Source organism: Balaenoptera physalus (assembly GCF_965194825.1).
Source record: "Balaenoptera physalus genome assembly, chromosome: 19".
NCBI classification, from domain to species: Eukaryota; Metazoa; Chordata; class Mammalia; order Artiodactyla; family Balaenopteridae; genus Balaenoptera; species Balaenoptera physalus.
Genome location: NC_138900.1, coordinates 8,041,359 through 8,054,664, shown reverse-complemented (window position 1 = coordinate 8,054,664; position 13,306 = coordinate 8,041,359). Strand labels below are relative to the sequence as shown.

The window sequence follows — 13,306 nt, the reverse complement described above, 5'->3', positions numbered from 1 at the left end:
CCTGCTGTGGGGGCCGGCGGCTTTGTGACTAGATCACTATTGGAGGCTGGGACTCGTAGTTCTCTCGTGTCCAGAGCACTCTGGGAAAGATCTCTGTCCAACTTTCTTCTTCTCTTTGGCATGGGGTTGTCCAAAGATTTGAAGGCAGATCATCTGCGAGATGAACTTATTACTTCCTGGCTGCCACCTCCTTGGCATACGGAGAGACGTGGTCCCTCGTACCTCCATTGCTGCTTAGAAATGTGTGCCCCTCTGTTTCACTGCCTGCTGGGTGCACACCCGTTGCCTTCTGGGAAATGTAGTCCCTTTAGTGTTTCTGAATGGACGAAAGAGTAGTCCTCACAGCTGCATCTGTGCCCCCATTGAATACTGGGAATGTGGTCTCCTGAGCACACCTCCACCTGCCAAGGGTGAGGGCCTCTCAGTGCTCTCACGGCGTTCTGGGAGGCCTCATCCCCTCAGGACAACAGCCCTAACCGGTGCACATTTAACCGCAGGCACATGCCTAGGGAGAAAGTACACTTGCTTGTCTCATCGCATTACTGGAAGATTTATTGGCTGATTCTGTGCCAGGGCTGTTTTAGGTTCTGGGGAATACAGCTATGAAAGGTTAAAAAAAAAAAAAAAAAAGACAAGGTCCCTGCTTTTACAGAGCTTGCATTTCTAATGGGGAGACAGAAAAAACAAATAACAGAGAGTAAAATCTGTCCTGAAGGAGAGGTAATGACCGAGGACATGGCTTCAATAGATGGTGGTCAGGGGAGGCCTCCCCAAGGAGGTAAAACTGAGCTGGACCTGAGGACTGAGGAGGGGAGGAGCTGGGGGGAAAAGTGTCCCCGAGAAAGGTGACAGTGAAGGGCAAAGCCCCTGAGGCCAGAAGGAACTTGAGGTGTCTGAGGAAAAGCAAAGAGGTTGGGGTGATGGGAGATGAGGTCAGAGAGGCGACGGGGACCAGGTCATGCGGGGCCTTGTGGGCCACAGCGAGGACTTTGGCTTTGATTCTGATGTAGAATTATTGGAAGGTTTTCAACCAAGAAGGGAGGCAATCCAATTACTATTTTGAAAAGATCACTCTGGCTGCTGTCTGGAGAATGGAAGGTGCGAGAAAGGAAGTCGAGATGGGTTAGGAAGCTGTTGTCGTCTAGGCAAGAGAGTGGTAACAATGAGGGCTGTGACAGGGCCCATAGTGAGGATTGAACAGCTGAGGTCATGTTTTGAACAGAGAGCCGAGAAGACTTGGAGATGGTCTGGATATGGGCCCGAGGGCTGTCCAATAGAATTCTCTGCAATGATGAAGGTGGTCTTCATCTGCTCTGTCACATATGATAGCCACAGCCATGTGTAGCTGTTGAGCACTTGACCTGTGGTTAGTGCAACCAGGGAACTAAGTTTTATTTAACTTTAACTGATTTTAATGTGAATAGTCATGGGTGGCTAGTAGCTACCATATTGGAGAACACAGGAAACAGTGTTTAAACCCATGGATTTGGATGAGATCACCAGGGAGAGAGGACAGAAGAAAAGAGGAAACAAGGGCATTCCTATGTTTAGAATTCTGACTGAGGAAGCGAGTCCAGCAAAGGAAACAGAAAAGGAGGGGACAGGAAGGTAGGAAGAAAAGCAGAGAAGGGCAAGTCTACTCAGCAAAGCTTCTTCCAGCTGGGAGAGACTACCTTCAGCACCCTCATGGCCTGCTGGGAGATGTAGTCCCTCTCAGTGGATGCTGGGAACTGTAGTTCCCTCCCAGGATGCTGAATGTGTTCACTACAGAAATGTTAGCTGCTGTAACAGATAAACCCCCACTTCTCAATGGCTTAACCCAATAGGAGGTTGTTTCTCACTCATCTAAAATCCAAACAGGTGTTCTTGATTGGAGTTGGCTCGCCTCCAAGCCGTGACTCAGGGACTCAGGTTCCTCCGTGTTTTGGCTCTGTAATCCCCTAGGTCTCTTCTCTGGGGCCTCTGCATCTGCCCTCAGACAGGGAGGAGTAAGGTGCATGGGGGGAGAGGTTTTTATGGATGAGCCTAGAACTCGGTCCTGCGGCTAAACATAACCCAGGTCTAGCTCTGTGCCCCAGCAAGGAAAGGAGCTGGGTTTGCCAAACGGCTAGTCAGCCTGCCATGTTGAGAGCTGTGAGCTGCCTTTGGCCGTTGGGAGCGGTGATGCCCTTATCAGTTGCTGGGAGATGAGGTCCCCTTTGGACCCCTGGGAGCTGTGAACCCTTCACCGGCCGCTGAAGGTCCCTTATTGACCGCTGGGCGCTGAGGTCTCCACGTGGGGTGGCCTGACACCCTCCTCCTCCTCCCCCGCAGGAGAAGGGTTCCACCTTCCTGCAGCTGGGCTCGTCCACAGAGCAGCAGCTTCAGGTCATCTTCGAGGTGCTGGAGGAATACGACTGGACGTCTTTTGTAGCTGTGACCACGCGTGCCCCCGGCCACCGGGCCTTCCTGTCCTACATTGAGGTGCTGACTGATGGCAGCCTGGTGGGCTGGGAGCACCGCGGGGCATTGACGCTGGACCCCGGGGCTGGCGAGGCCGTGCTGGGAGCCCAGCTCCGTAGTGTCAGTGCGCAGATCCGCCTGCTCTTCTGTGCCCGTGAGGAGGCCGAGCCTGTGTTCCGGGCAGCCGAGGAGGCTGGCCTCACTGGGCCCGGCTACGTCTGGTTCATGGTGGGGCCCCAGCTGGCTGGAGGCGGGGGCTCGGGCACCCCTGGGGAGCCCCTTCTTCTGCCAGGAGGCGCCCCACTGCCTGCCGGGCTGTTTGCAGTGCGCTCGGCAGGCTGGAGGGATGATCTGGCCCGGCGTGTGGCAGCTGGCGTGGCCGTAGTGGCCAGAGGTGCCCAGGCCCTGCTGCGTGACTATGGCTTCCTGCCTGAACTTGGCCATGACTGTCGAGCCCAAAACCGCACCCACCGAGGGGAGAGTCTACACAGGTGAGTGGGGCTGGGCTGGGAGGGCTGTGGGAAGATTCCTGAGCCTGAGTACCTGGGGTACTTGTGCCTGAGTGGCCTCAAATGGGTCACGTCCCCTCTCAGAACTTCAGTCTCCTTTTCTGTAAAACGAGTGTAATTGGGTCTCCTTTCTGGGGTTAAATCAGGTGATTTGGAAAAAAGCACCTGAGATACAGTGAGTGTATTACTATATTTCATGATTCTAGGATGCGCGTTTTTGCATAGTTTAATGTCTTTGAAACCAAGACATGTCTTACAATTGATAGCCTACCAAGGTTTCACGGGCAGTGCATTTTTTTCCTTTGTGGTAGGTAAAAATCGTGACACATTTTCTAGTTGATAGCATCTTAGATTTGGTGAAATACCCTAGTTAGAGTAGGAGTTGAACTTCAGTGACAAAAAGACCCAACAATCCAATGTCCCAAACAAGGTAGAAGTTTGTTCCTCTCTCACTTAACAGTCCAGAGATGCACGATTCAGGTTATCAGGAGACTCCATCGCTCCATGTGATCATTCAGGGACTCAGGACCCTCCCACCTTGTTGCTCTGCCATCTCCTTTCCGCACAGTCGAAGCTGAGTTGTAGGGCACGTCTGAATTCTAGCGCATGAAAAGGGGGAAAGCGAGGAGGTGAACAAGCCATTTCCTTTATGGCCAGTGAGGTGGAAGGGACGAGTCTCACATCCCATTGGTGAGAACGTAGTCACTGGGCCAGGACTGACTTATTGGTTGTGTACTGCCGCATCCATGCAGATTGGCTAGACATCGATTCTGATTGGGTAGTGCCTGTGCTGCACTGATTGTTAGAGTTTGAATATCACCTGCCCGCGCCCTGGGCTAGCTGCAAGGAATTTCGGGGAATGTCAATTCTAGCTGGGTAGGTGTGTGCCCAGCTGACACATGATTGTTTTAGAAGAGGAGACCAGGATTTGGTGGGAAACAGCCTCTCCACCCCAGGAAGCTTTGGGAGTGAGAACTTGATGAGTTTGGTGACAGACAGTGGAAGGAGAGAACTTTAATGCTGAAATGAGGATGAGCTGAGCTTGGGAAGGGGCAATAGGTGGGGAAGAAAGCCTAAGGGAGGAGAATTGAGAAGTAGGGAGCTGGGAATCAGGATCCAAGGGCAAGAGGATGAGAAAAGCATCCCTCGTTCATAAATACTTACTGAGCGCCCGCTAGGAACTAGGGCTCATGCTGGGCACTGGGAACGCAGAGATGAATAAGACCATGGACTTCTCTTGAAAGAACACAGGGTCCTGTAGGGGTAGCAGACAGGGATGGGATAATGACAACACAGCATGTTATTTGCAGTAATGGAGGTTGCACGGACTTTGTGGGAGCACTGGGGAGAGTACTGCAAAGCCAGGACATTTTTGGTTGCAGGAAGCAGAGTGTCATTCAAGTTTCCTCGGGGAAAAAGGGGTTTATTGGAAAGATAAACATGCACAGAAAGCCAGACATCAGGAATTGAGGCCAATTCCTCAATTCCAGCTACTCTTTCAATTCATTCTGATTCTCTCTTTCTGATCCTCTCTGCTTCTCTCTCTCTCTCTGTGTGTGTGTGTGTGTGTCTATCTTTCTCCCTCCCCCTCTCCATCACCATCACCATCTCCATCTTCATCACCATCTTCATCTCCATCTCTATCTCTATCTCTGTCTCAGGCTTGCCACTCCCAGGGGCTGTCCAGCTCTGCTTACCCAGAATTTCTGTTCCTTCATCGTACTCACCATTTCAGCCCATCCTTTCCATCACCCATGCCTCCAAATCTCACAGCTAACTTCCTCCCAGGAGAGGAATTGTGTTGGCCCCAGTCAACCTTCCAAACTAGGCTATACAAGTCATGGGTCAGCCTACGGAGTCAGGGAGGTTTCCAGGAGGAGGTGGTATCTAAGCTGAGACCTGAAGAATAAACTGCTCATTCATTCATCCATTTCATTCATTGAAAAGCCTTTTGTCAAGAGTCTGTGGTGTGCCAAGCCCTGCTTTATGAACAGGGTATAATGTTGAACACGGCCTCTGCTCTCAGAGCTTACAGTCTCATAGGTGAGACAATCAGTGCACAGACAAGAAAAGAAAGGAAAAAAACATCAGCAGGTAATAACTTCTGAGATGAAAATAAAGCAGGTAGAATGTATAACAAATGTCTATGGTGCTAGGTTAGGTGAGGTCGTCAGGAAAGGCCTTTCCAAGTAGGTGAAATTTGGAGGTTAAAAAAAAAAAAAAAAGGATAAAGAGAAAGATCCAAGGGAATTCCCTGGCGGTCCAGTGGTTAGGACTCGATGCTCTCACTGCCGAGGACCCAGGTTCCAATCCCTGGTTGGGGAACTAAAATCCCACAGGCCGCGCAGCACAGCCAGAAAAAAAAGAGAGAGAGAGAGAGAGAGAGAAAGAGCCAACTATCTTAAGATCTAAGTGAAGAGAGGGAGGGGGAACAGCAGGTACAAAGGCCCTGGGGCTGGAATTGCCTGAAATAAAGCCAGTGTGCCTGGAGCACAGTGGGCAAGTGGGCAGCGTATGGTGGAGTAACATGGGGCCCAGCTCAGGTAGGGCATTTAGGCCAGGTTAGGGGTTTAGATTTGATTGCAAGGGCAGTTGGGCGTCCACCAGAAATAGATAATCCAGGCAGGGGGAAGAGCACTTTGCAAAGGACCAGAGGGGAGAAAAACCTGGGCAGGTTGATGAGACCACAATAGCTCAGGGTGGAGAATTAGGGGTTGGGAACGATGAGGCTGGTTAGGTGGAGGGGCCCAGGCCGCAAGGGCCTTGAATGCCAGGTTGAGAGGCTTGGACTTTGTTCTGGAGCACTGGGGAGCCATGGGTGGGCTATGAGCAGGGTAGAGGTGGAGTCAGTTTGGGGTATAGAAAGACCTCTCCGGGGTGGGGTGGGGACAGACTGGAGGAGAAAGACTGGAGGCTGGAGGCCAAGTAGGAGGCTGGGGTAGGGGTCCAGGAGGGCTGTGGGGACAGAGAGAAGGGGATGGGGCAGAGATATCCCAGGGGCAGGAAGGACGGGGCTTGGGGACTGATGGCCTGGGTGGAGGGGAGCGAGGAGGCAAGGATGGCAGCTAAGGGTCTGGTCCAGTGACCTGGGTGATGTGACAGGCATTCAGAGCACAGGGTGCCATTGTATAATAGAGATACCTGGGGGTCCAGAGACCCTCCCAGGGCTTCTGTCCAGAAGAAGGGACACGTGAGCTGAGTCTTGAACACCTAAGAACTGGTCAGGATGAGGAGGGAAAGAATAAGGGTTTTTTTCTTTTTTCTCTTTTTTGGGCCGCGCTGCGCGGCATGTGGAACTTCCCTGACCAGGGATCGAACCCGTGCCCACTGCAGTGCAAGCGCAGAGTCTTAACCACTGGACCACCAGGGAAGTCCAAGGGTTTTTTTCTAGGCAGAGAGAAAAGCACCTACAAAGGCCTAGAGATAGAAAACCACTTGATATGTTTGGGGGACACCCTGCATTCAGTATTTGTGGGGCAGAAAAAGGATTTGGGCGGAGAGAGTTTGATGGTGGGCAGTGATCAGAGATCGGGCTGCAGAGGCAGGTGGGTCCCCTAGAGCCTCAAACCCAGGCTGAGGGTCTGGGACCTGGTCCTGGAGGCACCGAGCTGCCAAGGGAGAGTGCCTACCAGAGAAAAGGCGTATTTGGGTTTTCAAGAACTTAGAGGAGAGATTCAAACTGGGCGCTGGGGTTGGTCAGTAGAAGGGGGACTTTCTCGGCCTTCAGCTGCCAAGGTCCAGTTCAGGTCCCCACGTGTCCCCTCCCTTCCTGCTGGGCAGGTACTTCATGAACATTACCTGGGATAACCGGGATTACTCCTTCAATGAGGATGGCTTCCTGGTGAACCCCTCCCTGGTGGTCATCTCCCTCACCCGAGACAGGACGTGGGAGGTGGTGAGTCCCGGCGCTGACCTCAGGCGTGGGAGAGGGTCTGGATTCCTGGGTCCTGGGGAAGAAGCAATGAGGACCTAGACTGCTGGCAGAGGTGGGGGCTGAGGCCCTGGATTCTGGCCTCTGACGGAGGAAGGGGCTGGGAGCCTGGACTTCTAGGTCCTAAGGGGAAGGACTGGGAATCCAGACCCCTGGGTTCGGGTAGAAGAAAGCCCAGACTCGTGGGTCTGAAGGAGGAAAGGGCTTCTGGGTCCGAGGGAGAGGTGGGGGAGGAGGCCCAGACTCCTGGATCTGAGGGAGAAGGAGCTGGGAGCTCGCGGCTACGAGGAAGGCAGGCCGTGAAGGCCAGAACATTCTAGAAAGTCCCCATCAGGAAGCCTGAATCCCCTGCTCTTGGCCAAGGTGGGCAGCTGGGAGAAGCAGACTCTCCGCCTCAAGTACCCGCTGTGGTCCCGCTACGGCCGCTTCCTGCAGCCAGTGGATGACACGCAGCACCTCACCGTGGCCACGCTGGAAGAGAGGCCTTTCGTCATTGTGGAGCCCGCCGACCCCATCAGTGGCACTTGCATCCGAGACTCCGTCCCCTGCCGGAGCCAGCTCAACCGCACCCACAGGTGACAGCCCGGGATCCAGGAGTTCCAGCTTCAGAATCCTCTCTCGAAGCCCAGTAGTCCTAGCCCCAGCCCCCTCCTCCCCTGGGACCCAGAAAGCCGTCCAGCTTGGTGACCTCGGACAAGTCATGTAATTCCTTTGAGCCTCAGTTTCCCCAGAAAGCGATGCCCACCATAGTTTTAGCTGCTGCTCGTCCCTCCCTCCATAAGGCGGGGGTGGGGGGCGGTGGGGAGGTATCCCCAACATCCCCAAGCCTGCTCGCTCCCCGCAGCCCTCCGCCGGACGCCCCCCGCCCAGAAAAGCGGTGCTGCAAGGGCTTCTGCATCGACATTCTGAAGCGGCTGGCGCAGACCATCGGCTTCAGCTATGACCTCTACCTGGTCACCAACGGCAAGCACGGCAAAAAGATTGATGGTGTCTGGAACGGCATGATCGGGGAGGTGAGGTGGGCGGGGAGAGGGTGGGGGCGGGGACAAGACAGGTGGGGGGCGGAGTCGGGACCAGGTCAGGGCCGAGAAGCGGCTGGGTCAGGGGGTGGAGCCAAGAGGCAGGAATCATGGCTCTGAGGGGGCGGGACTATGAGGGGAGAACGCTGGGGCCGAAGGGGCGTGGCCAAAGGTGAGAAGCCTGGATTTGAAGGGGCGGGGCCATGAGGAGGACCCACCTTGGCGGAGGGGCGGGGCCAGGAGGAAGGACACTTGGGGCGAAGGAGGCGGGGCTCGGAGGGTGGAACTATTAGGGAAAGGGGGCGGGGCCTGGAGGATGGAGCCCAAAACTTTCAGAGGCTTGCTGGGAGAGGAGGATGCGGCTGGAGGCCACTTCTTCCCACTCTTGTTCTCGACTCTCACCTCCATCTTTCCTGCCCCATTCTGCCTGCGTCCCCCTCATCCACCCCGCCACCCTCCTAGCCCTTCTATCATCCTGTCACTGGTCTCCTCCTGGGACCTGTCTTTGTCCTGAGCCAGCCGGGTTCCCTCACTCCCTCCCTGTCCTCACTCCCAGGTGTTCTACCAGCGCGCGGACATGGCCATTGGCTCTCTCACCATCAACGAGGAGCGGTCCGAGATAGTGGATTTCTCCGTCCCCTTCGTGGAGACAGGCATCAGCGTTATGGTGGCGCGTAGCAATGGCACTGTGTCCCCCTCGGCCTTTCTCGGTGAGCCCAGGCCCTGGAATGGCAAGGGGTGGGGTGTGGGGGCAGCTGTGTGTCCATTTCCCATCCTGCTATTGCTTGTACCAGCAGGGTGACTCCGGTGAACTGAGGGCCTCAGTTCCCTAACCTGTAAAATGGGAGAATTTCCCCCACCAGAAGCAATTTTACCATGAAGCTAAGAAAGTCTGAGCTTCAGGAACCTTCTCCTGCACAGCCCCTTCAAGGCCCTGTACCTGGCCTTGTATTCATAATTTTATTTTCTTGTTTCTTAAAGAGAACCCTCCAAATTGTATAAGCGGCAGGCCCCACAAAAACCATCTTCCCCTGTATATAAGTATGAGATGAGGAAAAGAGATGAGCATGGGCCCCATCAAACAATGTTTATTGAGCACCTACTATGTGCCAGGTTCTGGGCTGCACAGGAAACCTTGCCCTTTAAGAGCTCTCCCAGGGCCTCATGGGGGAGACAGAAAACAATCTCTTAAAGGGATACATGGGCAAGATCATTTCATATGGTGGTGAATACTACGAGAAATTAAGCCGGGGGAAGAGACAGAGAAGAATAGGGTCGGTGTTGCTGTGGGTGGACAGGCAGGTCCTTCTGAGCAGGTGACCCGGTCCTGCATAGATCTGGCTGGAAAAGTGTCCCAAGCAGATGGAACATTAAGGGCAAAGGCCCCAAGGTGGGAATGTTCGTGGGGTATTTGTGAACTATCGGGAGGCCTGTGTGACCTGGGGAGGGGGCAGTGAGTGATCATGGGAGAGGTGGGAGGTGAGGGCTGAGAGGGTATCAGGTGGTGGATCGAGCAGGGCCTTGGTTGCTATGGTAGGAAGGTTGGGTTTTACTTTTATTGCAATGGCAAGGCTTTTAACTGCAGGCGGTAGTGTGGGGATAGACGATCAGATTTAGGCTTTTAAGATATCCCACTAGTGGGTCTGCAGATGCAGGAGGCCCATGAGGAGGCTACTGCAGAGGTCTGTGCAGAGTGACATTGGGGTGCAGGATAGGAAGATGGCCAAGAGGGTGAGACAAGTAAACAGGCTTAGGATGCGGTTAGAAAGCTGGCACACAATGGGTTGCTGGCTTTGAGGTAGATTGGGTAGAGATCTCATTTACTGAGCTTGGAGAAGACAAAAGGGAAAGCGTACATCAGGCCAAGGGCAGCAGTTCACGTCTGTTCCCTCCTGCTCTCTGAAGTCTGAGCAAAGCTCCTGGGAGGCGGAAGGGCTGAGAGGAGAAGGGACAACCCTTCTTTGGTGTTTTGTTTTCTGTCTGTTTCCCCAACGGTGTCTCTTGTGGCCTCCTCTTTGCACCAAGGTCTCTGCAGGGCACCTTGACAGGCACCAAAGTGGGGCCCCTGCTTTCAGCAAGGGAGTGACAAGGTCATGTTTATGCCCCATCACGTGGCCCATTGGAGGTGACAGGTATGTCCCCAGATACTGCAGTGACAGTCCAGGCTGGTGACCCTACTGTGACAGGGGCAGTCCTGGCCGCTTACACTTGGCCCAGGGAGGTCAAATCCCGGGTACTGATCTCAAGAAAGAGTGATTTGGGTTTGTTGTCAGTGAACTCCCGGAAGCAGTGTGAGAAGGGGATGCAGGAACTCAGGTTTGGCTGATGGACAGGTCAGGGTGGTGCCTCTGGTAGGGGAGCTGTTGAGAAAGAGGCAGAGAGGATGTAGCTCGTTTGGGGAACTGTGAGTCCTGGGTGGTTAAAGCAATGGGTTCTTGAAAAAATGATCAGTCCAGAGATGAGAGTGGAAACAAGGCTGAGAGGCAGGGACTTTGTCCTGGGGGCACTGGGGAGCCACAGAGGGCTGTGAGCTGGGGAGAGGCCAGGTCATCTCTGGGTGTAGAAAGAGCTTCTAGGGCCGTGGTGGGGGGAAGGGCTGGAGAGGAGAGGATGGGGAGATGGTCCAGGGGACAGGATGTGGCCTGAGCCTTGTTGGCAGAGAGAATGGAGAGGAAAGGCCGAGGTGGGGGGGTGGGGGGAGGACAGGAGCATAGGGCTGGGGACTGACAGGATGCTGGTGAGGGGGAGGGAAGGAGGGAGTGAGGGTGGCAAATGCGGGAGGGAGGGTCTGGGCGGTGACTGGATGGGCGGTGACTGGATGGACAGTGAACTCCCAGGATGGGGAGGCTGGGAGTCGGTGCTGGGCTCCGTGTGGGACATGAATGGCCTGGAGGGATTGCTAGGGGGAGGTGGAGAATCAGGTCTGGGGCTCAGGAAACATATTTAGGAGATAGTTTCTATATGGTGGTTGAAATCACAGAAATGATTGAGATGATTTTCTTTGGGAGAGACTGCCCTACCACCCCTGCCAGGGGTCTGGGCGGGCAATGAGTCTGTCCCCAAGAAGAGGGCAGAGTAGGACGGGGTCAGATCTGGGCTGTACCTTGTTCACATGTCTGTGGGCACCCAAGCCTTGGCTTGGCTGAGTCATGGCCACACACCCCCTTGCCCTCAGAGCCATACAGCCCTGCCGTGTGGGTGATGATGTTCGTCATGTGCCTCACTGTGGTCGCCGTCACCGTTTTCATCTTTGAGTACCTCAGTCCCGTCGGCTACAACCGCAGCCTGGCCACGGGCAAACGTGAGTCCCCTTCCTCCATCACCCTACCTCAGAGGGCCTGGACCACAGATAGAACTACGTTTCCCCAAAGCCCCTGGGATAGAGCTATGGTCTCCTGAGGCAACAGGGGCCTCAGGGGCCACTGGGAATTGTAGTTCTTTCTGCTCCCTCATTGAGCATAAGGGATTTGGGGTCCATGTCCCCCTCCTGGCCCCCTGCAGGCCCTGGCGGCTCAACTTTCACCATTGGGAAATCCATCTGGCTGCTCTGGGCCCTGGTGTTCAATAACTCGGTGCCCGTGGAGAACCCCCGGGGGACCACCAGCAAAATCATGGTGCTGGTGTGGGCTTTCTTCGCCGTCATCTTCCTCGCCAGCTACACAGCCAACCTGGCCGCCTTCATGATCCAGGAGGAGTATGTGGATACCGTGTCTGGGCTCAGTGACCGAAAGGTATGAGTGTTTGGGGAGGGAGGGAATTGGCTGAGGTTGGAGGTGGCAGATGCGGGGAGGGGGGGATTCGTGGGGGGTCTCTTCCCCGAAAGAGTCCCAGAATGGTAGAATGGAATATTCTGGAGGAAAATGGTTATGTTTCACAATGGACTATTTAAATATTCCAAGGAGAAGAGAGTATCCCCAAATATTCTAGGGGAAGTAGTGCCAAATGGAATATTCTAGACCAGTGCTTCTCTCAAACTGTGATGAAGGGCTAATTTTTGACATTTCTAATCCAGTGGAGACCAATGCTTTTATAAAATATAAAAGAAAGGCATTACTGGAAAAGTAAAATAAAATTTAAAACCAAGACGTGCAAAATTCCAACCCACACCTTTATTTATTAGGTTCAACAGACATAAAATTATTCTGTCAAATAGCTTGAAACGCTCACTCTCTCGGTTTCTGTACTTACCTCATCACGGATTACAGTTCGTTCAGGGACTGGTGGTCTGCACAGCACACTTTGAGACTAACGTGGTTAACTGGGTGTCATGACCTATTAGAAGGTTGAGGAACCAATTCAATGGATTACAACAGACTTTTTTTTTTTAATGGAATGGATTAAAATAGAATACAAAATATGTTTGACTGCATTCTAGGTAATTAGGCCAGCACACACCTATCTGGCTGGGTCTGTTGTTAAAATAGTGAACTATTTCTGAACAGATTGGGAACTGTTAGCAACTGCTCCCCAGCCGGTGCCATGCCAGCCCCTGCCCCTGGGACCTCCCATGATCCAGCAAGTTAAGGGTTAATGCCTGGCCCATCAAGGGCCTCTGGGACCGGTCTGGAGTTTTGTTGCCCGTGTCTCTTCTGATTGGACCATGATCAGCCCATACTGGGGATTAAATATTTCAATATGACTCCTGACTGTGTGTGCGCATGTGTATGTATACATATCTGCATACATACGTACAGATAACTGCGGATGTATGTGATGGGTGAAGAGTAGTGTTTCCATGGGTCATGGCGAGCAAGTGTCAGAAACACTTCTGGACTGGGGTGTCTGCCAGTGTCCCCCAGAATGGAGCAGCTGGTTGAGGACATCCTTGACCCAGATGCCCCCTGGGGGGTGCCCTAATGACTCCCCATTCTGCCCCAGTTCCAGCGGCCCCAGGAGCAGTACCCGCCCCTGAAGTTTGGGACGGTGCCCAACGGGTCCACAGAGAAGAACATCCGCAGCAACTACCCCGACATGCACAGTTACATGGTGCGCTACAACCAGCCCCGCGTAGAGGAAGCGCTCACTCAGCTCAAGGCAGGGTCAGCGCAGACTGGGGGCCGGGAGGTGGGGGGTGGGGAGTGGGGCTGCTGGGGCCCCTGAGGAGGCTCGGAGATGGCAAGGAGTCAGGGGTCATTCATCAGCCTCAGAGGCCAGCCCAGGGTGGGTCAGCTTGGAGGGCAGAGATCACTGAGGGTGGGAATGAACTCCCCCTTCTGGGAGTAGGAGCCTTAGGATATTTTCAGAGAGCCAGTGGTTATGAATTCTGGAGCCAGACTGCCAGGGTTCAGATCCTGGCTTCGTCCCTTCTTGGCTGTGTGACCTTGGGCAAGTTACTCAACCTCTCTGAGCCTCAGTTTCCTCCTTTGTAAAATGGGGATGACAAGAGAACCCACCTCATAAGTTTT

General features: G+C 53.9%; 1 protein-coding gene across 2 annotated transcripts in view; it reads left to right on the top strand.

Annotated features, from left to right (window-relative positions):
• The window catches only part of GRIN2D (glutamate ionotropic receptor NMDA type subunit 2D), a 30,561-nt gene that overhangs the window by 5,025 nt on the left and 12,230 nt on the right, over nt 1–13,306 (top strand). For both annotated transcript variants that reach the window (XM_082437361.1, XM_082437360.1), the window contains 8 exons: nt 2,314–2,933; nt 6,732–6,846; nt 7,246–7,457; nt 7,727–7,895; nt 8,458–8,611; nt 11,077–11,202; nt 11,403–11,632; nt 12,780–12,940. In XM_082437361.1, coding sequence (XP_082293487.1) covers nt 2,314–2,933; nt 6,732–6,846; nt 7,246–7,457; nt 7,727–7,895; nt 8,458–8,611; nt 11,077–11,202; nt 11,403–11,632; nt 12,780–12,940 — 1,787 coding nt within the window. The remainder of the gene's footprint in view (nt 1–2,313; nt 2,934–6,731; nt 6,847–7,245; nt 7,458–7,726; nt 7,896–8,457; nt 8,612–11,076; nt 11,203–11,402; nt 11,633–12,779; nt 12,941–13,306) is intronic.